General features: G+C 38.6%; 2 protein-coding genes across 3 annotated transcripts in view; one reads left to right on the top strand and one right to left on the bottom strand.

The window, feature by feature from the left end:
* Positions 1-2,578: 2,578 nt before the first annotated feature.
* RPS6 (ribosomal protein S6) lies at positions 2,579-7,841 on the top strand. Its single transcript, XM_010725698.3, has 6 exons — positions 2,579-2,766; positions 3,515-3,646; positions 4,517-4,727; positions 5,311-5,457; positions 6,843-7,000; positions 7,623-7,841. Exons 1-6 carry the CDS (start codon positions 2,761-2,763, stop codon positions 7,716-7,718), a joined length of 750 nt encoding a protein of 249 aa, XP_010724000.1. The 5' UTR covers positions 2,579-2,760; the 3' UTR covers positions 7,719-7,841.
* A 2,681-nt stretch (positions 7,842-10,522) lies between these two features.
* Positions 10,523-27,235, bottom strand: part of DENND4C (DENN domain containing 4C) — a 65,410-nt gene continuing 48,697 nt past the window's right edge. For both annotated transcript variants that reach the window (XM_031557312.1, XM_010725695.3), the window contains 8 exons: positions 24,705-24,880; positions 23,770-23,952; positions 22,065-22,254; positions 20,965-21,210; positions 19,611-19,728; positions 17,873-18,026; positions 16,755-16,819; positions 10,523-15,358 (listed from right to left, as the gene is read on the bottom strand). In XM_031557312.1, the coding sequence (XP_031413172.1) occupies positions 15,222-15,358; positions 16,755-16,819; positions 17,873-18,026; positions 19,611-19,728; positions 20,965-21,210; positions 22,065-22,254; positions 23,770-23,952; positions 24,705-24,880 (1,269 nt within the window). In that variant the 3' untranslated portion in view covers positions 10,523-15,221. The remainder of the gene's footprint in view (positions 15,359-16,754; positions 16,820-17,872; positions 18,027-19,610; positions 19,729-20,964; positions 21,211-22,064; positions 22,255-23,769; positions 23,953-24,704; positions 24,881-27,235) is intronic.

Below are 27,235 nucleotides of genomic sequence, written 5' to 3'. Positions count from 1 at the left end.
GGTGGCTCCCGGGGCCTGCTTCGTGCCATGGGGCGCTCCGCAAGCGTTTCTTTCCTGTTTCCCTGCCCTCTGCTCAGCGCGCAGCCTGCCCGCCTCCCTTCCTGCCCGCTCCCAGCCCGCCCTCCTTTGTGTGCATTAACAGTACTCGTTCTAACGCTTGGATGAAAATGTTTGGCTTCTCACGTTCTTCTGCGCTGCTTTACCCCTTGTTCCTCTCGCTGCACCAGGCTGAAAAGAGCCCGGTGCACAATCTCGCTGCACCATCCTCTGAACTCCTGCATTTTGAGTATTTATAAGCAGTGATGAGATCCCCTCTCTTCTGTGGGAGAAGCCACTTACCCAGACCCGGGTCTCTCAGGCTTTCCGCACAAAATAGATGCTCCAGATTTCTAATAATCTTTGTCGCCCTCAGCTGGACGCTCAAGAAGCTTCCTTTCTTGAACTGAGCACGGTACTCTAGATGCGTTCCTGCAGGCAGTTCCAGGTTCTTAGGCTGGAGATGGTACACCAGCTGGCCCAGCATTCACATCCACACACACACACTTCCCACTGTCCGTCTGTCTCTCCCTGTAGTCACAGACAGTGCACCAGACAGGCAGAAGAGAGCAAGCCTCTGGAACTCAACTACTTCATCTGAAGCAAAGGTTTCTGGCTTACTCAGGCCAGGCCTTGGCCAGGTTGCCTTTTAACGGAAGCACACTTAAGTGGAAGCTGGTCTGTGTGCAGGAACACCTGGTCTTTCCCCCTGAGAAGACAATTTGCACACAATGATGGTATTTCCCGTTTCAGCCCTATCAACTGTTCAGTTCTAGGACAGATCTAGCAACTCAAGACACTGTGACTGCATTGTTTGTCTTTAATGAAAAAGGCATTTTTTCTTATTTTAAGTAAAATTGAATGGAATACTAAAGAAACGATATAAAGTGTAAGCTATAAATTGGAGCAAGACATCTTGATTCCCAATCACAGAATCATCAAGGCTGGAAAAGACCTCTAAGATCATCTAGTCCAACCATCAACCCATCACCATGTCCACTAAGCCATGTCCCTCACTGCCACATCTACCCTTTACTTCAACACCTCCAAGGACGGTAACTCCACCGCTTCCCTGGGCAGTCTGTTCCAATACCTCATCACTCCTTTAGAGAAGAAATTCTTCTTAATATCCAATCCAAACATCCTCTGGTGCAACTAGAGGCCATTACTTCTTGTTCTATCACCAGATGCTTGGGAACACAACCCTCACCTTGCTACAGCTTCCTTTCAGACAATGGTAGAGAGTGGTAAGGCTTCCCTGAGCCTTTTCTTCACATTAAATAATCCCAATTCCCTCAGGTGCCCCCCAAAAGACTGTGCCCCAGACCCTTTACCAGCTTTGTTGCCCTTCTTTGGACAATCTAATTGTATGACATAGATGCAAGGCAGGATTTTCCTCTGAAGATCTCTCACGGCACTTGTTGGATTCCCCATGCAGCAGTATTTGACAGCAGTCAGCCAGTTGCTCACATGATTTAGCCATCAATGCAGTCCTAAAAATCTTTTTAGTGTCCTATGTATCATGCCTGCTAGCCACATTGTCCTGCCAGTTGCTAACAGTATGTAGATAGTCAATAGTTCAATTCTTCAAATCTTCTAGTTTTCAAACACTGTGTCAACAAAAGTGTAATGCTAAGGCTGTGTGTAATGCTTCTCCAAATAACTGTGCTCTTTTCCTCTCTGCTTCCTAAACAACATGAGGCAAAGTGAAAATTGCTAAGAAATACCATTTTCATCCATATACCTGAGTGATAAAATCATGTTATTTTGTGTCTTACTGTTCAGTAAGCTGGCATTGTTCTCCTAAAGATGCAGGCTGTCACTCTAGGATTTTGGTTGTGTCATTCACATGTTTTATTGGAAAAAAAAAATCATTTTTTAACAACATTGGAGAGTATCTGTACCTGAGAACAGACATGCTCCACATTTTGGAATTAGGTGTCAGTTGGATAATCTCTGTTACAGATTTTCAAATGCTGCAAGCTCTCTCTAGAGCAAGTTTTTGCTTCCCTGAAGACACTTAAGCTTTTCCAGTATTCCCAGTTCCTTTAAGCAATCCCTTTCCCGGAAGCACGCTGCTTGCAACTCCTGGAGACTCCGGCTGTGGTTTGTCAGTTGCACCAGCCCTGGACTTCTCCTTTTCCTGCTCTAAGCAGATAGTATGGTTGCTAAATTTGAACTCTTTTGCACAGTGGATACAGTCACATTAGCCGAAACTCTGAAGTTTGGAAAGCAAAAGCACGAAGTGGAAGGAAAGAAGTACATTTCTAACAATTAGCAAAGCCATCCGCTCAGTCTCCACAAGGGGCAGTTACACAAGTTGCAGTGAGCATGCAGCTACGTGCCCGCTTAGGAGGCCGGGCTGCCCCACATCGTCCTGTTACTTAGCTGCCCGTCGGCCCGCGCCTGCGGCAGTGCCGAGGTTTAGGCAGGCCTGGAGTTTTTTCTGGGACAAAACGGCGGCACCGCACCCCGCTGCTCAACGACCGCCCCAACCTGCGCTCACGACAGCCGGAAGCAGCTCGACCATAGCCTAGCACTGACGGACCGGAAGCTGATTCCTGCCACGCCTCCTGGAGAGAGACCTCGCTCGCCATTGGACAGCCGCGATCACTTGAGGGCGGGCGCGGCGCCGGCGGATCACTCTCGCGAGGCTTGGCGAGTGTATGTGCGGGTTGCAGGCGGAAGTGCGGCCTTTTTGTGCGGCGGCGCAGGTCGGCGAGGATGAAGGTGAGTCTTGTGGAGGCGGCCGAGGTGGTGCTGCAGGGCGACTGGGTTCCTATGCCACAAATGAGCCTGACGCTGTCTCTGGGTCTGTTGATAGGGCCCGATGGGCTGCTGCAGTGGGATCGGGGCGGCTCTGTGGGTTGGATGACGGTGGATTGCGGGTGTTTCGAGATGGCGGCCGCGCGGCTCCGTGCCCCATGTTGGGGCCTCTTCCTGGGTTGCGGGCTTTGGATTATGAGTCGAGACGCTCTGTTATGGGATTCCTTACGGCGAGCAAGAGTGGCAGGTTCGCACTGGCAGCAGCGGAGGCCCAGCGAGGAGGTATTGGAGCTGGGCCTGCTCCTGTGGTCTTTCTCTGGGGAAGTGCTAGGCAGCTGTCCCCGAGGCTACTGGCCCTGCAGGTAGCCCTCGGGAAAGACAGGTGATGACTAAGGTATAGCACGGATGTTTCAGGTTGCCTGTGTTGTTTCTTTAATAATAAAAATGTGAGGAACGGAGTACAGCTTTCTGTTATTTGTACCGTCCTTTGCTTGGTGGCAATCAGTTTATAGGGCATAGTGCTCTATTTGTGGTGAAGATAGTTGTAGGGGGCAGAGGATAGTAGTAACAGGTTATTGCTAGTAAGCAAATAGAAGCTTTTGGATTTGAAATGTCAAGGTGAAGCCAGCAGCAGTTCAATGCTGATTTTCTCGGCAAATATCACATGAGAAGTTTCAACAAAATCATTTATTATTTTTTTTCCTGCTGTTAGCTCAACATCTCTTTCCCAGCCACTGGCTGCCAGAAGCTTATTGAAGTGGATGATGAGCGCAAGCTGAGAACATTCTATGAGAAGCGGATGGCCACGGAGGTTGCGGCTGATTCTCTTGGCGAGGAGTGGAAGGTAAGAGTCAGAAAGATGTATCAGGTGCAGTCAAGTTGTGTAAGTTTTCCAGTTGATAGGGTATTCTGTGTTACACATCTGGCAGGGATGTTGAAAGCATCTTGTATATTGAATTTAATGAATAGGCTGATTTGTTCTTTTCTTTCTTTTTTTTTTTTTAAACCCGCATCTGTTAGACTGTTTTGCTGGATTTTTAAATAGTATTCTGCTCTTGATTTGGGTACCCTACCAGCATTCAAGACAAATGAAGACTGTACCACAGAAGCCTTAATTGTATACTGAACAAGTTCAGAGAGTGTTTAAACTGTTGAGTGCACATGAGAAAAGGCATGTTGAGCTTGACAGATAGGTTTGGACTAGCTAAATGTCAATATGGGCAATCCAGCTGAGCTTGAATAAGCTGATATTTGTTGCTGCTGTCTCCTCAAGGAAAGCAATAAAAGCTATTTTTTACCCCTGCCTCTTTAATAGAAACTCTTCTGTTGTATGCATATATGCAGTTAGTAATGTTAACAGACTTTGGTTAGATTCAGTATGAAGGAGAAGAAAAAGTTGGAAGGAAGGGTCAGGGCTTAGTTTGATATGTTTTATGCTAACTTGTAATAAATAAGAATTTGCTGCTTGGATACATTTTTGAAGAGGCAATAAATGCTACTTGGGGTATGTAAAGACACATTTCACGTCTCTGTTAAGTAAAAAGCCTGAACTGTTGAAATGATGTTTGTTAAATAAATATTTAGTGTCTGTAGTTACACTAACATTTCTAATGGTACAGCATTGCTTAGAAACAGGATGTTGTCATCTCTGCCTGTTCTTATTGAACTGATAGGGATGTGAGCAACTAAGAGGTGTATTTCTCTGTTTCTGCAGGGCTATGTTGTCCGGATCAGCGGTGGCAATGACAAACAAGGCTTTCCTATGAAGCAGGGTGTCCTTACTCATGGACGTGTCCGCCTTCTGCTCAGCAAGGGCCACTCCTGCTACCGCCCCAGGAGAACTGGAGAGAGAAAACGCAAATCTGTTCGTGGTTGCATTGTTGATGCCAACTTGAGTGTTCTGAACTTGGTCATTGTGAAAAAAGGTAAGATGAAGCAGTAGATAGAAGTAGGCCCCTGGAAAGAACCTGCTTGCTAGTGGCTGTAAAATTCTGTAGAATACAAACTGTCTCAGTTTTAACAGTCTAACTACACATTGAAGTTCTTTCTGAACAGTGTATTGTATCTTTTAAAACTGATAACTGGGAACCAAAATATTTTCACTATCACAACAACATTATTGCATTTAATCAGAAAGTGCAGTCAGAGGTCGTACTACTGGCAGGTGTACCCCAGATATTATCTAACTACCTAAGCTGCTCAGAAAGTAATGCTTCCTATGTCTTTCCATGGAAATGACAACAGATCCAAAGACCACAATAACGTTATTTGATAGAGCAAGTTGTCAGCTACAGAATGCGACTTTTGAACATAGGCACCACCATTAGCTATACATTTTCATCAGCAATGAGCAAGAGCAAATACAGTAAAATAGGAGGCATTACTTTAGCAGCAGCCCTCATAGCATCTTGCTTTTATAATGCATTTTAAATTAAAAAGCAACTACAATTTAAGAGATGTTTAGTAGATGCAGGATTATTTAACATACCTAAACTTGCTTTATGAAAGGTGAAAAGGATATTCCAGGGCTGACAGACACAACTGTGCCTCGTCGTCTTGGTCCCAAGAGAGCTAGCAGGATCCGCAAGCTGTTCAATCTCTCTAAGGAAGATGATGTTCGCCAGTATGTTGTGAGGAAACCTCTGAACAAAGAGGGTAAGAGCTCAGGTTTTACAGCACTCTGATTGTATGTCATTTTCAGCGGATACTGAGTTTCATGAAATGAATGATGTATATTAGTACAGCAGGGGGTTTACTGTCATAGTATTAAAGCTCTGTCAGCTGTTAATTTAAAGAAATAGACATTCCCCTTTTTCCCTCATTTGCATCCCACCACTTTTCTCTCAGTCTGCTTCAGTGCAGTTTGAGTCTAAATGTTTTACAGACTATAGTGTCATTACTATTTGTTCTAATATTCTGAAAGCAATTTTAATAAACTAAGGACTAATTTGAAGTAGAATGTCCTTGAAAGTTGTACATTAGGTGGAGGAGAAGAGCAGGATTGTATAGTAGGTACTGTTAAGACTTTTCCCCAGTGCTTAGAACAAGCTACAGAATTATCCTTTCTTGAGAGGGTGGTGTTCTGCTTCCTACACATCTGTTTTTAGAGCATGTAATATATGTTTCTGTTGCATTTGATCAGGTAACAAAAACAATAAGGATTTTTAAAATAATAAACATGATAAAGAATTGGCAGTATGTAAGCTTGTTAGGAAAAAGACTGAAGAGTGAAATTTTATTTTCTGCATCAGTGGAACTGTAGTTTATTAAAGACTGTGATTGTTGTCGACATAAGACAGTGCTTGTGTCTACTGTAGTTAAGCCGGATTGAGTAGTGAAATGTTACAGATGTGTATGTGTAGTGGAATTCCAAGGTCACAGCCTGAACCGATGGGTGAGCTATGTGAGTTCCTGCAGCAGGTGGAGGTGGGGCGGGGGTTTAGAGCCACCCATTCTGTCTCCATGATACTTCCTGTGCCATTTGAGTCTGCGTGGGTCCCCTTTCTCCCCATCCTTCTCTGCTGCAGTGTAGGGGTATAGGGTCACATTCCTCAGCTCATCCTTTTCTCCAGACTGTTATTGGGAGGGGTGAGTTGATTCCTCATGGATATATTTTTTTTTTTTTATAGCACCTATTCCTCAAATAAAGGCTCTGCCATTGCCTTCGTTTGCCCAACAGTGTGTATTGTTTGTAGTAGAATTCTGAAAGCTTGCTCTGGAATTGAGATGATAACTTTCCCAATTATTAAAATGTTTTCGGTGTAGGAAAAATGTTTTCTGACAGGTATTTTAAGAAGCAAGGTATCTTCAATCTCCACAAAACTGCAGGAATTCAGAGATGTACTACTTAGTGTTTCCCTGCTGGTAACAGATCAGTGTTAAGACTGTAGTCTTTTAATGCTATGTGTGACGATTGGGTCACATAGAGTTAGTGATAGTAAGTGTTAGTTAGTGGAATGTGCTGTTTTACAGTGGCTAGAGGGGCTTATATCCTCTCTGGAAAATAGCTTGTCACACAACTGATAAATAACTCTTTTAAGGCAAGAAACCCAGGACCAAGGCTCCTAAGATCCAACGACTAGTGACTCCTCGAGTTCTGCAGCACAAGCGCAGACGTATTGCCCTGAAAAAGCAACGCACTCAGAAGAACAAGGAGGAGGCAGCAGATTATGCTAAGCTCTTGGCAAAGAGAATGAAGGTGCGTGTACCCCTCATAACATGGCTGTTATCTCATATCTGAGAATCATGGCATTTTATACGCTTAAAAATGTACTGTAGATAACTTTGACTGGTATCTGAATGCAAGTGTGAATGTTTCTAGCAAACAACTTTGTGAAAGTTGCTATTCACTTTTGCCAGTGCTGGGAAAGCAGTTGAGTTGATGAGTCTGATCTGTTTCTGAGAGCTAATTTTGAAGAAAATAATGGGCAGTTATATCCCATGATAATGATATGTTTTTGCAGTATGAATTTTAGCTCAAATTAATTTGAATCTGACTAGGATGCTCTGTTAGAAACCAAAATTTGTGTTTGAATGTAAAGCAACAGTGATGGCTGAAGTAATACTGCTAGGATATTTAGCACAGTACTGAGTGTTTTGTGACTTCCAGATTGTGATAGAAGGTAGACAGACCTCTTGTATGTCCTGAATTCTTCATTAATATTTCCACTGTTACTTTGGACACTGATCTGTATGAAAACAGCAGGTCTGCACAGGTTTGGTACTTATAGAATTCTTCTGGTCTGGGAGGAGTTTAATGCTGGATTTTCTTTATGTGCTTGATAATGCCCAACACATTTCTTGACGGTTTTGTTTTTCAGGAGGCCAAGGAAAAACGCCAGGAGCAGATTGCTAAGAGACGCCGGCTTTCTTCATTGAGAGCTTCTACATCTAAATCTGAGTCAAGTCAGAAGTAAAGATGTACATGATACTGAAAATAAAACCCTTTTGTGGTTAAATTTTACTGTGAGACCTCCAGTGAATATAATTCCTGGCTATGTCTTAAAATAAATGGTAGTCTGGACTAACTGCAGCATTCAGACCTATATGGAAGCTCAGTCTGTTCTTCTTAAGAACTTGTAATGCTTTTTGTGAAAAGCTGCAGTTTACCTCGTGCATACGTATGGATCTTTAGAAGCAAGATTTACCTCCTAGAACAAAACCTGATTTTGTGTTTCAGAAGTGGTTTGCTTTTTTCCCAGAGTTAAGCATTAAATAGTGTTTCCAGGTGAGGGAGAAAGCTGTTTGCTTTTGAGTATATGGTAAACTCTACTGCCTTAGGTGATTCTTGGAAGAGTTAAGTGCAGATATTTCACCATTTTGCTCTTTAAATCAGTACTGGTACACAGAATTAGTAAGCCATCTACTGAAATGTTTCATTTAATAATTTCACTCTTTAACTTAATCCTAGTAGTCTGCATCTATTTAGAATATATCTAGGTTGTATTTCGTGGAGATCAATCAGTCTTACAGGAATTCTGCTGTGACGGCATATAAATTAACTGATGTTGGAATAGGATGCGGCAAGGAGATTTTTAGGAGCCCTCAAATAGTCAGTATCTACTCAGCTGTGAAATAGTTACCTGACTTTTCAGGAAAGTAATAGACTTTGGGTACAACTTGATCTATTGGTACCTGGATCTCCACAACCATGGAACTGAGGTCATTCCTCACACAGTAACTGCCGCAGGGTTGTACTTGGAAGTGAGAGAGCGGAGCTTAGCTATCTGTGAAATCACCCCAGCAAAGCACCACAGGGAACTGTAGCAGTGTATTCCCCCTTGCTGCCTCAGGAGATAGCACCAAATGAGATGTTCCTCATCCAGCCTTCTGAATCTAGGCTGAACAGTCCCAGATTTCAGCCCTTTCTCACAAGCACTGAGTAGCACAGAGAGATCACCACTGTCCACCTCTGCCTGTGTTAGAATTGCTGTCTTTCATGTAAAGGCATGTTCCTCAGTCATGGTGATGCTGGTATCCCCTAGGAACCCTAGGGGGTTTCTGCCAAGCTGCTTTCCAGCCCATGCTGGTACGTGAGGTTATTCCTCTGCAGGGGTAAAATTTTTAGCAAACAACATTACTGAAGATGGCAGAGAATCTGTGAACGAACAAAAAAAAGCAACCCAAAGTCTTAGTGCTAACAAGGTTATAAAAGAAATGGTCGAAAGACAAACTTCTTACAATTCCCAACGCCTGATGACCTCCACAAGCTGCTCTTGTTATTCATTCTCGTTTGTTTAGGTGTCTTGTTCTGCTATTTTTACTAGCAGATTAATGAACTGGCCACCATAAGGGAAAGCGTTTGAAAGACATTCAATCAGAAAGCCATGAAGCACTTGTGAGTAATTGGCAACATCTACTGTTCAAATTTCATCTCAGTGTCATATTTATTCATCGTTATTTAGAACCTAAACATGAAAATAGGAGGTAGGAGACTTGCCAGCATCTCTTGTGATCTGCAAGGGTGCATCACTGAAAGCAAGTGAAATCCAACTCAGGATCATCAGTGAAATAAACAGACCTCACAGCAAGTGTTTAGTAACCTGCAGTCACGATCCTGTTCTCATGTACCTGATGAACAATGCTTTTCCTGGTGAGCAGAGAGCAGTAACTAATTACAAAGCCATGGTTCATATCTTCCCTGTAAACACAGCCTCTGCCTCCTTCAGCCTGTTTTACAATTTTTTCTCTAGCTATGCTAGTCTTATGTATATATGGTTTGTTTATGGTACTTCAGAGCCATCTTCTCTTATAAACAAAATCTGCCCAAGACAATGGTACCCACAGTGGTCAGTGGCTGAAGTTCCAGATGGAGATCAGTGATGTGTTGTCCCTTGGGGGCTGGTACTGAGACCAACACGCTTAATACCTCCTCAATCAACAGTGGGATCGAGTGCACCCTCAGCAAGCTCGTGGGTGACACCAAGTTGTGTGGTACAGTCAACATACCCAAGGGATGGGATACCACCCAGAGAGACCCAGACTTGAGCAGTGGGCCCAGGAGATCCTCATGAAGTTCAGCAAAGCCAAGTGCAAGATCTTGCGACTGGATCACAGCAATACCTGCTATCAGTACAAACTGGACGATGTAACATTAGAGCGCAGCCCTGTCAAAAAGAACCTGGGGGTACTGGTGGATGGGAAGCTGGACATGAGTCAGCAATGTGCCCTCACACCCCAGAAAGCAAACCATATCCTGGGCTGCATCAAAAGATGCATGGGCAGCAAGGTGGTGATCTTGACCCTCCAATCTTCACTGGTGAGGCCTCACCTGGAATACTGCATCAAGTTGTGGAGTCCTCAGGACAGGAGATAGATGGAGCTATTTGAGTGATTTTGTTTTTGTTTGTTATTATTGAAAACAAAAAACAAACAGATGTAAGGGACTAGAACAGGTTGTCCAGAGAGGTTGTGGATATCCCATCCCTGGAGACACTTAAAGGTCCAGCTGGATGAAGCTGTATGTGTCCCTGTTCATTGCAGGACATTTGGACAAGATGACCTTTAAGGGTCGCTTCCACCTCTAATGATTCTATGGTCCTAGAAATCTGGGTGTTTTTTTTTCTCTCTCTGTCCTGCTTCAACTGTTCTAGTTCTTTCCCACCATTAAGAATTCATTAAGATGTCCCAAAAGGCAAGTGAAAGTCTGATTTTGCAGAACTCTAGGCTGAACTTGCATTAAGATTAAATTCTGCCAAACAGTTGAATAATTGAGACTTCATAAGGGATTTGTACTTACTTTATTTTGCAAAACACATTAAAAATTGTTTCTTTATCTAGGATATCTATACAAAATTCAGAATATGTAGAGTGCCCTTTTAAACTCAAGCAACATTTTTCAAATTTACAAAAACATTAACAGAGAAACACTTGTTAATCAAAGCACAGTAAATGGATGCCATTTTTCAACAGTTCAAAACAGTCTCTAAACCAGTGCAAATTTTACTGCGTTACAGAAAACCTTCCAACTCAATAAATTCATAATTATTCACACCACATCCTTTCATCCTCATTACAATACAGTTTATTTTAAGCTCCTAAAAGGAGTTTAATTGCTTCTAAAAACAGCAAACAGTCCCTTTTATTTGCACCACTGACGGATGCAGACTGAAAGACAAAAAGGAAAAGCAACCAATTTCTCTCCTCACATGCATGATATACAGCACAGTGGAAAACAGAACTAGAGTTCCATTCAGAACTTCAGTCTCAAGCCTTAGAAGTTAGAAGGGTGTCTCATTTGTTTTTTAAAAAAAGGTCAACGAGGAAAAGCTGATACAAAGAAGGCACTTTGAAATTTTTATTAGTTGGAACTGAAAAAAAAAGTATCTGTGAATAAGATACCCAGCTTAACACTTAATTATCTGCACTGAAGTAGCTGTTCAGTTAACTTTAAGCAGAGAACTTTTGAATTTTAAAATGAGAAACTATTGTGAATTTTTTACCCACTTATATTTTAGCAAATTATTTTTAAAATGTCATTTCTGTGATCTGATTTAGCACACATCTTGGAAATATGCCACTATGTTGCAGCTATTGAAAAAAATAGTAAATGCAATGACAAGCATATTCTTCTAGCTGCAACAATACAAAAAGCCATTCATTCACAGTTAAAGTAGAATAAAATTAGAGTGCAACGTAGCTTGAGCTTAACCAATGTGTAATTCCACTAATAATAAGTTTTTTTGCAAAGTGAATAAACTTAGTTTTAAAATACAGGTAGTAAATACACTATTTTCTATTAAAATTGTATTAGCTAAGATTTGGTTATATAAAATGTATATATAAAAGACAGTGATACACAGATGTTTGTAGTAACATGTGAAAGCTGGTACCTATTAGTGTGCCCATACTACAGCTGTATCAGTCTCCTGTGCATGCTGGATTTTGACAGTTATATGTTAGTAATGTGCCAGAATATATTCTAAACAACTAAATAAACATTTTGGCATTCTAGAATCCTGATTTTAAACATTAAGATCTCTATTTCTTGTTTCAATTCTGCAAAAAATAGGTATTTTGTTAGAAGCAGACAAACTGCTTACAATATCTGGGTGAAAGGTGCTAGCTATCTTCCCAATGTAACTGACAGCAATTTAGCATTCTTAGGGCAAGGGAACTTCTCTTTGTAAGGTTTGTTATTGCAAAAAAAACTTTCCAACTTCTTGGGCTCACTTGCAATTCCATTAAGAGTTTGCTCCTGCATATGTTAACAGGTTGATTAGCACCCTCATTCCATACCAACACCACAGGTTCTGAATGTTATATTTGTCTACAAACATTTTCTTCAAGTTCATATGTAGGAATTCCAAAGTACATGCAAAAGAACCATGTCCTCCTTAACACTAGCTCAGTTCAGTTACATGCCAGACTAATATTCAGAGGCAAGGATTTTGTGAGAAAATGCTACTGTTTCTGCTTACACTGAGAGGCAAACAGAAGCAAAAACCAAGCTTATCTCCTTCCCTCCTCCTCAGCACCTCTGTCCCGTATGCATTATGTATTCATATAACTTTGGAATACTAGGAGTAGGTGTGAAATAAATCAAAAATATTTAAATATTTGTAGGTAATTAGGTCATTCCTATGTAGCCCAAGAAGTTCACACTGTTGATAACTGCAGAGAAGAATGTATTCTGCCTTTACTGATTCATTTTCAGAGGGACAAAAGTGTTTTCCAATTGACTAATATTAAAGCAGGAACAATCAGGTACATCATGTACCAGAAAGAAAGCAACAGAGAAGCAAACCTTTGGTTCCTAGTTCAATTTTTTTTTTTTTTTGTGAACACTTTTTGCAGCTTTATTGTTGTCTTGTTTTCTTAAAAAAGCATCTCCTTATCTGAAAACTGAAAAAAATAGTTTAAAAAAATTCCAAGTTCTCTTTTTTTCATTTGAACTACGGATTTCATTAAAGAACTAGCTGAATTGTTAGCTATCAAAGACCAGCTGTTACAAAAATCCAAGTTACAAAGAATAAGTGCTCACTTTTGACTCTGTATCTATGTTAGAAGAATTAATTTCAGTAGGCGTTTCACGACTTCAAGTAATTCCAAGCAGGACTTCCACCATTCTGAAATTCAGGTACAAAACAGAAGAATAGGAGCTAATTTGTAATGTACAAAAACATCAATAGGCAGAAGCATATCAAAACAAGGTAAACTCTCTGCAAAGATGACCTAACATCTTGCAGCAATCCTTTTTCCTCACCATTGTCATTTTTTCTGCTCTCGTTTTGTCATGTACCCACGTTAGCACTAGATGATGTGATACAATCTACTTTGGCATTTTCTACAATACTACTGCCAATTAATTGCCCAATTTTCAGCAAAAGGTGAGAAGGCTGTTCTACAATGAAGGTAATCTGCATACTACTGTTACTTATTATTATCTCATTTGCAATGGTGTAAAAGTAATTCGAATATCACCAGTTAAGTAAAAAAGCACTTAATGTATACACTTTCTTTTCAATTTAACGAGCTTGGAGATTTTGACAGTCTCTAAAAAGGTGCCTCCTTGTATGTTGTGTCACGATCAGAAAGTTTATCTAATGAACACTCAATTATATTTGCATAGCTGTATGTTTAAGATCAGTATGAAAATACAAAGTTTGCCTTTTTATATATAGAATTATTAAACTACTTGGAAGAATGCTTTAGAGATTTAGTCTGTTTAAGAAGATGGAACCATGCATGTAAATTGTCTAAAAGGAGAAGAGGATAAAATATAAAGAATCAGGCTCAACTCTTCCACTGAGATGGAGGTCTGAAATCTGCAAGCAACTGTTCATAAAAGCCAAAGAATAAACAACAAAAAAGAAAAGTTGTGTTCTTTTCTTTTAATTATTGAAATAGCACAAACATTTTCATCAAGAAAGAATCTGTCCAGGCAATATCCCTATACTGAATTAGGGCCAACACTTTTAGACAAATGGCAAGGAATCAGTCCGTAATGCAAACATATCCTGTCACAAAGAGTGCAAATCCACTGTTTCAGTCTTTTAAGAAAAGTTGTTTTTTTGTTTCAGCTAGAAACTCCCTCATCATTTTCAAGAATAACAACCTTTAAGAAAGATTGGTATGAAGTGAATGCATTCATATTCAGATGGAACTACAGTTTTAGCTGTGCTCCTTTAACATGCTACATATCCTTCTGTTCTTTCTCCAGGAACAGCTGTATCAGAAAAACCCATCAGTAAATTTCAGAAAAAAAAAAAAACCAAAAAACTGGAATAAATCTTGCCATATTTCTCCAGTAACAGACAAATTTAAACTACACAGCTGTGTCCAGGCTCTTCTTTTTCAAAGATATGACCACTGTTGTCAACTAGTATGTGAGGTGAGGAAGCATCTTAGCTAACAGAAGCAAACTGAAGGTGGATTTACCTTTTTAGATCATTCATTCAAGCAATTCATTTATGTAAAGTCACACCTTGAAGATCGTATTTATAAATAAATTTTAATTGAAATAATAAATTTGAACTATCGGTGCAAAACAATTAACCCACAGGCTAGTATGAAACCATGGGGGAAGGTAATAAAGAATTCAAGAGAAAGAAATTTTCAAAGCATACTTGCATGCAGTATAAAGCATGTTTTGAGATAAGGTCTGTTTGACATACCTTCTCTCAATCCCATTGTCATCTAAGCTTCCTTTCTTACTTGTAGAAAGCCTTCAACTTCTGAGCCACTTAGTATAGAAGCCTATAATTTCTTTGCAGAAAACAGCAGTATGTACACAGGATCTTCAATTTGTTTGACAGACAAGACATGACAACTGGGATGTTTCTAGGTTTTACAATTGTAGGCAGACACTCAAAGACCATTTTGAATATTAATTCGAACAAGGGTAAGGATAAGGTTGGCAATTTCAGGTACTGTGATCTGTTAGAAGCAACTGCATTGCAATTTCCAATCCAAAGACTCAAATATTTACATTCATACACATATACTAAACAACAATGCAAAAGATCCCCTTGAAGTAAAGGTCATTTTAAAGAAGTACTGAAGGACCTAAGCAGTCTGTATCAGGGAAGGTCTTTCATTAAAATACACAGGTATTGATAGCCCTTAGGAAACTCACCAACTGTAGTTTCCTATTTAATTATCACCTTTCTGAACAAGTTGATATTGAAGGGGCAAAAATTTAAGGAAAAGAAAGGAAAAACATATACAGGAAAAAATGCAGATAAGTCACTGAAATCAACTCACCCTATTAATACATTTTACAAACATTTTAACATATTTTACACTGCATCTCATGAGATGAAATACAAGGTTATATGCTGTAGATCCATGAAATTACTATGACAAAATTGCTCAATTATCACCTTTTACGATTTGAAAGCATGTATGTATATCCCCGTACTCCTTTTTTGTTCACTTGCTTTTGTCTTGATGAAGTTTAGCATGTGGTTTCCTCATTTTTATATTAAAGGTGCTCCAAAGTACTTCCGACAACACTCCACTCTGCTGCTTGGTGGTGCATCTATTTTCTGCATCCTTTCAAGAACATCTTTTGGCAGATTTTTATGTGCAAGTCTGTATTCGCTATCAAAGACTTCTGAAATACAAAGAGCATTCTTAAAATAATTTAAGAAACCATGTATAGATGTCTAGTGCACAATTCTTTTCCTATAAAAATATTTCTGGTGATTTTTATAGAATAAAAAAATATTATCTTAGGATAACTGAACTAGCTACCGGATTTTTTTTCCAAAAAGATTCTATCAAAGAAACTAGAAAGCATTTACAGGCTGAAACATCAAAAAGCATTGTAGTGAAAGCACAACATGCAAGGAATTCTGCTTCCAAGATACTTCATGTCACATGGCTGTGAGTGAGTCCCATTACTTGCATGTTGCCAAACAAATCATAGAGGACAGCAGGATGGGATGGGCAAGCAGATACATAGAAAACACAGAGTTAGTGCAAGATATGTGAGATGGGGAAAAAAAAGACAAGATTGGGAGCAAGTTCTCAGTCTTGAAGTAACGCTTCAAGAAAAATGCTGTTTAAAATGATACTTGTTTCACAGAATCAGAGATCATTAAGGCTGGAATAGACTTTTAACATCATCTAGTCCAACCATACACCTCCCACCAATATTGCCAACTACCTCCATAATTACCTACATCTACCCTTTCCTTAAACACCTCCAGGGATGGTGATTCCACTACCTCCCTGGGCAGTCTGTTCCAATGCTTAATCACTGTTCCCGAGAAGAAACTTCCTAGCATCCAACCCGAACCTCACCTGGCACAACTTAAGGTTACCCAGGAGAATTGATCAAAATCCACCTCGCCACAACCTCCTTTCAGGTAGTTGTAGAGAGATGTAAGGTCTCCCCTGAGCCTCTTCTCCTCCTTAATAATTCCAGATCCCACAGCCACATCCCATTAAGACCTGTGTTTCAGACTCCTCACCAGCTTTGCTGCCCTTCTCTGAACATGCTCCAGGGCCTCAATGTCTTTCGTGTAGTCAGGGGCCCCAAACTGAACACAGCACTTGAGGTGCAGCCTCACCAGCGCTGAGTACAAGCAGAGAATCACTTCCCTGCTCCTGCAGGCTGCACTATTTCCGATACAAGTCAGGAAGTCGTTGGCCTTTTTGGCCACCTGGGCACACTGCTGGCTCATGTTCAGTTGCCTGTCAGCTAACGCCTTCAGGTTCCTCTCCTCTGTTCATCCTTCCAGCTACTCTGCCCCAAACCTGTAGCACTGCAAGGGGTAATCATTTCATCAAAGCCAAAATTAATGGCCCCATGCGGACTGAATTTTCAGAGAAGTGAAACCTACTTCAAGAGTGACAGCACAGCACTTTTCTTTAAAATGCAGCATGTGAAAAGTTTCTAAGTAATATATAGATGTCAATTTCCTTCACTAGTTTTCATATAGAGTATTCACATATGTTGTACACATACCATATACAGTACAAAATTCACAGTATTTTTCACTTACCAATGTCAATGTTCTCTCTTCCAAGAGATACCAGAGACAGGAAAAGAATCTCTCTGTAAAAACTCCTAGGAAATATTTTGAGGGGTAAATAAATGAACTTGCCAACTATTCTCAGTTTAAAAAGTCACTGTCAAAGACACTACTCTTCCATTATATAGTTTCTGCAGCTTTTCTTTTAATCATGCTTGAGAAGGATGTACGTGATCTACATGTCCAATAGCTTGAGGTTTTCTGAAACCTAAATATTTGCCGTTAGATTATGAAGCTGTATTAACCATGGATCTCAGTAGTTACAGTGGCTCTGAAAATCTCCCTGTCGAACATTTCATAAAGCCTCCAGAAAAACAAGAAATGTAGAATTAAGCTTCAACTCTTTATTAATTCATTGCTGCTTGAGGATGAAATACACAGGACTTATTTCACAGATCAGCTATACTTTTTTGTTGTTTGTTTCAGAAAGTAAAGATCTCTCTCAGAAGGGGTACTATCAAACTGGGTATTAATATTTACCTTGTGAAAGATTCTCCTTTAGGCAGATCAATCTCATTTGTTTTTTAATAACTACAAACCACACAAGTAAAGTTCAACTTAACATAATAGACTCCTGAACACACTGTGGAAATTATATACTCCAGACTGTGCTTTTGTATGAAGCCCTTTTTGAATTACTGCACAGATGGCAAACAGTGTCTCACTTCACTTGGGATTATTTCGCATCCCATTCTATTAGCCACTTCTACAAGTTGGCAAAACTTCTGTAGCTGTATCTAGGCAGTTCGTAGACTATTCCAGATTATGCAACAGCATGCTGCACTTCTGCACTTAGTTAGATGTGGGGCAACATCAAAATCCACAAAGTACCTATATTTTTAATAATTCATTTTTTAAAAGCTCATTCTGATTAAATAGTTACATTTCTTCATTTGATTTTGGATGAATTTTGGCTACATAATGCATCAGTTTGGAAACACAGCATTAAGAATTAGACACAGTGTTGAGTGGACATAAAAGAAAGTTAATATTCCCTAGAAGTCCTTATGGAATTCTCAGTGTGAAAAGTATATGGTCTGATCTTTAACTCTGAGTGGCAAGAAAGTAAGAAGAGATTTTCACTTTACCTCTGTCGTTTCACATCTGGTTTAACTTTCTGTAGAAGGAGATGGATTGGTTTAACAACGTTATTATGCTGAATACTCAGTTTAATGTTCTCCAACAAAGTGTTTGTTGCTTGCTGATCTTCTGCCACTGTAGAGGGTTTCTTTTCAGAAGAATCTGGTTAAATATAGCAGTTTAGATTCTTAGTACAGCAAAGATAAAGATTGTTTTTTTTTTTTCCAGTTCAATGTGCAGGAGGCATTTCAGAAAATGAGATACATATATATATATATATAATCTCTACTCAATTTACACAAATGCATCATCACAGAAAGGCTCTGCTTCTAGGCTTCACCACAAATGCAAAAGTACCAAGACTCTCAAGATCCCAGATGACAGAAAGTACAAGAGACTGTAGAGTCTCCAGCTTCATATGTTAGCTGTGATAGTTTAGATATACTGCTGTACTTAATCTTCTTGGAGTGAAATTTAGATTTTTTTTTTCTTTTCCTTCTTTTTCCAAAAGAAAACACCATCACATTTCCTATGAAATTCACTTTCTTGAAATTCACTGATAACTTTGGGCTACATATTAGAATAATGTGCAGTTGCATCAAACAGGAAAAAGTTACCAAGACATCTACTACTGTGATTTGTTGCTTACTCTGCAACTAATGTAACATCATTATTTTTTTAAAACAATGACTCACGAGAAAATATAATCCAGTTACTGGCAAAAAAAATAAGGCTACTGATTACGTAGTAAGCATATGACACGTAAATGAAATATAGACTAAACCTGACCTGACAGTTTCAAAAATTGGCATGTATCATGGTTTTCTAAATACATTCTGTAAAGACACTCTGCAATGACTGCCTTTCTTTCAGCCCATTTTAAACAGGCCTTTTGCTTCTTTATTTACTTATTTGCTCAAATACACATAAGTACACGTCTTCATTCATAACTGTGTACTTTGGGGATGCTTTCCATATATTACACTCAAATCAATGTGCTTTGTGCAAGTTAAAGAAAATACATATTATTCTGTGTTCTCAACTAATTTTCTGATTGATCTGGTTATACTTAGGTTACTTTGGACAAAAGCTTTTTCAATACTTCAAAACTAGAACTGGCATGCTGCTATGAAAATGTACTGAAAACGCACAAATTTTAAAAATTAAGAAGCAGGACGAGAAGTTAGGTCAACAAGACAATTTTTACTGATCATAAGTAAAGGAATTCTCAGAACCAGTGTGCCACATGTGATGATTTTTCATCCGTCCAAACTAAACTATAGTAGAGAAAGGTTTTCTTGGATCTTAGTTTTTGGCAGCCAAGTAGGCTGCCAAATGCATTTATAAATGGGATTTGAGAACTTTCATTCATTTATAAATACTATAGATACTGTTTCAAAGTACCATTTTCTACTAAATTACTGTACAGCTATACCCAGATGATACCAAACATTCAAATCAAGTGAAGCTTACTTAATACTGAATCTAGAACAAATCCTCCCTTCCTGTGCATAAGTGTATAGCATATGAAGGACTGGTTACATTCTTTTCCACAGAGATCAAAAAACACTGTCACAAATAATTCTACTCTTGAGACTATGTTGAATATTTAAGGGATTGTAAATACTTCCTATACTAAAAACGATACCTAGCTCTATGAGTGTTACAAACTTTACACTACAAAACAACAATTTCTTTCTGCAGCCTCTACTCCCTCTGCTTTCCTGTAACATTCGTTTTACTTACTGAAATTTCTCCAGGATATATACAGAGGCTCCCCTGGCTCTTGGTGCAGGTTGATATTGTCCCACAGAAGTTGGATGTATACTAGCTTGCTATCTTGAGCAAGAGATGTCAAAGGAAGCTATAAACATGAGGAAAAGGAAAAAGAACAAAAGCACGCTCTTATTGTATAAAACTCCTCTTGTACTCATTTTGCAAACAATCAAACAAAAATATTTCATTTCTCTCGAATCAAACAAGTAAACTGATATCTTCTAAGAGGAAACTGCATTTAACAGGAGCAAGGTACAGCAACATTTTATAGTTTAGCTGGACATACAAAGATTGTTTATTTTTCTATGAAAATTTGCAGAATATATTTGAGTATGCATCCTAAACTAATTTGTGTGTGTCAAATACGTTACTCTATTTGTACTACTTATTAAAATACAACTTAGTGTCTTTTGATTCAAGTAAGACTTGGTAAGCATATTTACGTGCTGATCATACCAACAACTAGAAATTCTACTTCCATACATATATCAACATTTATTTCCATTATAAAATATGTGGGACTGAAAGCAATAGCTCCATAATTGTTCGATCAAATTAAGACCTCTACAACCAGTAACACACTAGTGATTACTAATACAACAACACTAATACACAATACTAGTGAATACTAATACAGGAATTACTAGACAAAAAAAACCACACCAGCAAAGTATGAACTTCAATTAGCAAAATTTCATATCTTTTTATGTTGTGATTTTCCCTGCTAATCTATTTTTCCAAACGCTTCAAATTTTATTGGTATTGGTCTTCAGCTACACTTTCATAAAAACTGCTCCAAAGTGGTTTTTGGAAACTGAAGAACAAAATCTTAAAAACAGAGTGCTTATAAGTAGATATGACATCACTAGTTCATCACAAGAGCTGTATACCAATATCCTTGGAATTTGGGTACTTGATCATATATGTATCTGAAAATATCTGTTTCTTTAAATGGGAAAAGCAAAATATTCAAAAGATAGCATCAATTATTTAGTTCCGTTTATGGACGAAATTCCCTCTGTGTGAATAGCAAAAACTAGTAACAGAAAAGAAAAAGAATCTTGCCTAATAACTTCAAAAACATACATACCAAAGCAAGGGATCCACAACATACACATAACATACTGTAAACAACAAGATCTCCACAAGCACACATATTGCCTTTTGTTAATCTTATTATTTAACATATTAACATATAACATATATTAACATATAATTTATTAAATTCAAACTGTTCATAAAGGACCTACCTATTTTTTTGAACCAAATTCTCACATTTAAGGTACTATAACAGCTTTAGTTCTAAATAGAGAAAGTTACTAACCTGCACTCCATCATTACAATGTTCAGATGTTAGAATAAGTCCAGGTAAATTGCTAGGTAGATCCAACCTTCGGAAATACCAAACCAAGTTCCAGAAAATTATGGGGTGTTGATTAATGAATTTGGATGTATGAATTACTTGCTCTCCCTCATTTTCCAATAGAGATTCAAGCTCTTTACGCAGTACCAAAGGGCTCAAGTAGGGTACTGATACAGGGAGAGGATTAGGTCTTTCAATTAAAGGATCCTAAAAACAAAACAAAAACAAAAATTCTTACTAGAATTTTACTTTAGAATTACTTTCCCTGAAAATCCCCCACTCACACAAAGCATTCCTTTTGACATTTGGAAGAAGCCTCTGGAAGTACTGAACACACACTAGCAGAATCAGCAGTTTTGACTGTTGAGATGTGTCTTACCTTTACAGCACAATCAACTAAGCTCATTTGCTTTCTCTTGTATGAAAAAGATAAAATGCTGATTTGTTATAACTTGTCTCTGACTACACAGTTTCAAGCTGCTTAAGCTTGTACTAAGCCAGTGGCAAATGGATACAGCAGAAAAATATTTAATTACATCATGTATGGTACTTAATCATCAGTACTTGTTAAGACAGCCTCTTGCCTATAAAAAGCACTAAGAGAGAGGAGGAACTCAGCTTCAGCTCATTATTTTATTGAAAAAATAATGTAATAGTCTGAATATGCCTCCTACTTTTTTCCAACCAACCCATCAAGTAAGTCTACTAGAATATACAGGAGAAGTCTAAGCAAAAGCAGGAAAGAGGAACAGTCTTTCACTCATGGCCTGCTGTGTTGTCTACACTATGTGCTTAATCTTCCATACTAGTTATTTTTAAAATAACTTTCCAGCTTTAGAAAGACAAAGAGTAGCTCAGTTCTGACAAAGAGAACACATTACACTAAAGTTAAGTTCTTCAAACTGAACCAGGAAGACACCAAGATTTGTCATAAGAATATGAAAATAAACTTGAACATTTTTGTTCCTCAGGCAACAAAGCTAGCAGCAGAACATTATTCATTTTAAATCCATTGTATTCAACACTTCATTGTCAACTCAGCATGTGACTTCGAAACTTACCATAACTTCTTGCAAACTATTTGGAAGACTAACTGTTGAAAAGCCATGAGATGGTCTCTGGGAAAGATCAATGTTTTGCAGCGGACCTCCAACACTGTGGCTTCGAGTTAAAGACGCTCCCCTTTTTGGTGGATTATTGGCAGACATCTTCATGGTTCTGAGATCTTTGCTCTGTTCTTCTGCAGCTTCACTGTTTCAATTTTAGAAGAGAATATGCTAGTGTGAACGATTCAATATTCCATTAACAACAGGAAAGGAGCAGAGAATGGCCATCAAGTAAATGCACGGAACCAAGTTTCTCTATCAACAAGGAATTTGCTCAATTAGCTCCACAGTTTAGGGAAAAACAGAATATGTCTCTTAAGTTAATGAGTCTCGCGTACACACACACACACACACACACACACACACACACACACACACACAAAAGAAAAAAAAAAAGAGGATAGGTATGCCTAAAGCATCAATCTGAAAATACAGCAGTTCTATACAGGCCTCCGAGGTAGCCTTATCATGCTCAAAAAACCCAGCATGTTTTAATAGCAATGTAAAGTTTTGTCAATACACAAAGATTATCCTGTTTTGACAAAAATACTACAGAAAACAAAGCAGTGTGTCTGCCAAAAAGGAAGTAAAAGATTTTTGAAAACAAAAGTTGTTAGTGCTGAACTTCACCAAGATAATTAAAGCAAACTCGTACTATTGGTCATCGAATTTATGAATGAAATCCAACTACTTGCAGAATACACCTTTTACATGCTTTATAACTGAAGCAGTGCATAAAAGTAATTCAACTATAACACAGAACTATAAAATAACAAGAGAAACAGAAGCTGTCTGCTTCCAAATGATCTGCAAACAGATAGAAATGATTAATTTAGAGGTGTGGATTTTTAATTTGTCTGATTTAATAACAATATAAGACCAAAGATAAAAGAGTTTAACATTCTACCTTTCATTTTAAGAGAGCTAAGACCAACTGCTATGATGAAAACTGATGTAAGTTTTATCAGTCTAAAAGAAGCATTAATAAGAGATATTCGAGGCTTCCAAACTGAACAATGAAAAAGCTATTCCACCAAAATATAAGCAAATCCCAGCAACCTTCACAGCAACAATATCTCAGTTCTTTCACCTTCCAATACAGCACCTTTTACTTAATGCTTCTTTCCTCATATTGTCCAAAAAGATTTACAGTTTGAATTTGAGTTTTAATTTTACATCAGAATTGTCACAGTACTCCCTCAATGCAAGTGTAGATCATTCCAAAGGCTTTCTCTCAAAGAATTCTGCAGCAAATATACTTTTTTTTTTTTTTTCACACTACGTAGTGTCCTGCTATGACTCTAAACAGAGAAAGGAAGACTAATACCAGAATTTCTTTGTCTTTAAAAACTGAAGGCCTTCTAACAGTACTGAGTAGAAGCTTTACCTATTTATAGCAGACAAACATAAAGATTCAAGTTCTATTTCTGCAGACAGTTGTATGCCTAGAAGGCACTCATTTACAGGAACAGACTCACATCATATTGATAATAGTACACTTAAAACACAGAAAAAGAATAAGAAGAAACAGACAATCAAGTTATAGTTGGATTTTTCCACGATGTATGGTGCTTAAGCAATTTTCACTCTAGAAATAGATTAAGAACACTGGAAAGTGTTGATACATTTCTGACAGAGTTAATTACTCTTTTCTACCTACCTCTGCTCAGTTGTGGAGCTTGATTCTTCAGCTATAGTGTGGCTGGACTGTGGGTGGTCTGAAAAACTGATCAAGTCAGTAACAGCTGAACTGGACAGCAGCTTCTGCTCCAGTACATCCGTGGTTAATGGAGTATTACTACTTTGTAAACTATCTCCTGAGGTACTTTGCTTCAGGAAAAAGCTAAGTTAAAACACGAATGAGACATGAGGGGAAACAAGCTAAGATAAAAACATATCTTCATTTAAATTAGTATTTTCAACATTTACTTTCAAAAGGTAGCAAAAATCAAGAAGAAGAACATTTAAAAGCTTGACAACGGTGACATAATCTTCATCTTATTCTCTCCATGGTAATTTTAGAAAGGAAAACTAAATGAAAATACAGATAGATTGTACCCAAAAAATAAGAAATCCTACCCTATACTCTAAGGATATATAGTTATAAGGAAACTTAGTTTGTAATGGTTCTCAATCAGTAACAGTGTATCAGTACCAGAAGTATCAATAAAGGCAGCTATTACTGTAACATAACTTTAGAAAGTAGGAGATTGTGTCTGACCATGGATACAAGAAAAAAGCAACATGATCTTGTTTTGCAAGTGTATTCTGAGAACACATACTAGCAATTATTGTTTCATCATTAAAGAAACAAAACGAAAACAGACTCACTACCCACTGTGCAATAAGGCTTAAGAAGAAAGTATCAAGACTAGTAAAAAATGCAACCACTTTTCTTTTGACTATTTAACTACAAGAGTGAACAGTTCACACAATCTGTAATTTCCTTCAGAACAATCGAAACTGTTGGACAGTTACATTCTTAAAAATATCTAGGCAAAAATACTGGAAAGTATACCAAAAATACTTTCATGAAAAAATATAACTACATACAGGTAAAAAGGCTGAAAACCAAAATCGATGAAGCTCACAAACCTTGCAGAGCCACGTAGGTCTTTAAACTCAACATTAAGTAAAGGTAGGAAAATACTTTTACAGAAAGGACAGGTAGTGTTCAAGTTTGAATCATCTGCTGTCCATCCAGCCATAATTTCTTCATCATAAACCAAAGCATCACAAGCTCTACATTGAGAGCAGCTTGACATCAAAACCTAGAACAGGAAGGAACAAATATTATCATTCTTCTTCTAGGATTCCTTTAAAATTACCTTTGTTGGCTTAGCATTTACATGGGTTTCATAGAACCCCAGAATGCCTTGGACTGGAAGGGACTTTAAAGATCACCCAGTTCCAACCCCTTTATCATAATCAGGCTTGCCCCCTACTAAATCACATTATCCAAAGCCTCATCCTATCCTGGCCTTCGACATCTCCAGGGATGGGGCATCCACAGCTGCTCTGAGTAACCTGTTTCTATGCCTCACCTCTGAGTAAAGAATGTCCTCCTAATTACTAATCTAAACCACCTCTGTTATAGTTTAAAGCCATTCCCTCTTGTCCTACTACTATCTGCCATGGTAAAAAGCTACTCTCCCTCCTGTTTATAAGCTCCTTCCTTTAAGTGTAAGAAGTCAGCAATGAGGTCTCCCTAGAGCTTACTCTTCTCCAGGCTAAACAATCCCAGTTCCCTCAACCTTTCTTCACAGCAAAGGTGCTCCAGCTTTCTTACCATTTTTGAGGCTGTCCCCTGAACCCACTCCAACAGCTCTTCTTTCTTGAGCTGTGGGTCCCATGTCCCATGTCTAGCACTGTATTCCAGATGGAGCCTCATAGGGGCATAGCAGAGAGGAGCAATCACAACCCTTTCCCCACTGGCCACAGCTGTCCTGATGTAGCACAGGATGCAGTTGGCCTTCCAGGTTGCAAGAGCACACTGCTGGCTCATGTACAGCTTTTCATGCACCAAGATCATCAAGGCCTTCTCTGCAGGGCTGCACTCAATTAGTCTTCCCAGTCTGAGCACATCTACGATTGCTCCAACCCAACTGCAGCACACAGCACTTGGTCTTATTAAACATCATTAAGATCACGTGGACCCTCTGCTCAAGCCTGTCCCTTTGGATGGCATCCCTTCTGTAGCAAACAGTGTGTGTGTGTGCATTAGGAGCTACAGTGTATGCTTTATTAGGATTAGCACTGATGGTGTCTCAAGAAGACAGGTGTTTGAACAAAAAGAAAAAGAAAAATGTTCCTACAGGTGTTGGTGAAAGTGTTACAGGATCAAATGGATGTAGAATGTAAGACCAATGGGCATGATATACCAGATTGGGAAAAAAAATTCTGTGGTCTGAATTAGAAGAAAAGGAACAAGCAATAGGCCTTGACATAGTCTCAGAAAGCAAACCAGAATTTTCCAGCCTGCCTAAAACAGTGCAAAAACAGAGGTCAGATTCAAGACACCCTAATACGGAAGTAAGAAGTTAGAAATGAGTTAAAGACATTTTACCTGAAGAGGAGGAGGCAGCAGATGAGGCCATTTATTAAAACAGAGACCACCAATAATAGTAAAGGTGGAGGGGGCCCTCAGGTGATTACCCAAATGGTGCTGCATATGTCAGCCAAATGTCAAAAATCATAGAAGCACAGAATCCTGTCCTTCAGGGACTCTCAGTTTTTGTAAGAATTGGGTTTCTGTTTTTACTTTTAATGATCTCCTGTAAACTCAGATTATAAATAAACTGGTAACATACCGTTTGCTACTGTAGTATAATCACAGATGTCATGATTTTGTACGGATGGGTTGTTTAAATACATGCAATGAATCAATTTGCCATCTAAAACAATCTCAATGACATTAAAAGTTATTATTCAACACCTCCAACAGAATGATGATGGAGGGTAGTAAGAGAAATTCTTTTGCATTTTTATACTTTCATCCAAAGGATGGTTAGTATTGCTTCTACAAATGGGAACTGTAATTATTATTGTGTTGCTTCTACTTTGTATTGCATTTTCATGCGTAAAGACTGCTTGTTCTCTTTCTTATTTTCCATGCATTATGTACAAATCAACACTATCAAAGATGACCTGTGAGACGTTCAAATCTTGGTGAGGAGGACAATGCTAGCATGAGAAATCACTGCAACTGTGGGACTGAATTCTTGGATCCTAAGCCAGTTCCCTGATAAATTTTATACAATTCATGGGGTGGGGAAGATAATTCATAAATAGTAGATTCTAGATATTTTCCTGTCTGTAATAATTACATCTCTTATGACAATACTATAGAACTCCAGAATACTATCTCTCTTTTCTTTTCTCTTCTTGTTCTTTCTCTTTTTTTTTTTTTCTCTTTTTAATCTATTATATTCACATAACCATGGTCTATTAATTGTTTGAGCCATGAGGTAATGTAGCACACCAATGAAGAACTCTTCATATGTGGTGTGCTTAGAACTGTCTCAACCACACATAGGTAAGACTATGACAAAACATTAATGACTAAAGATGTGGTTGAAGGAGGAAGTTTTGTCAAAACAGGATGGCCTTGGTCTGGCCAAAACTCC

Source organism: Meleagris gallopavo, chromosome Z, assembly GCF_000146605.3.
Source record: "Meleagris gallopavo isolate NT-WF06-2002-E0010 breed Aviagen turkey brand Nicholas breeding stock chromosome Z, Turkey_5.1, whole genome shotgun sequence".
NCBI lineage: Eukaryota > Metazoa > Chordata > Aves > Galliformes > Phasianidae > Meleagris > Meleagris gallopavo.
This window is presented reverse-complemented; position numbering and strand designations above follow the sequence as displayed.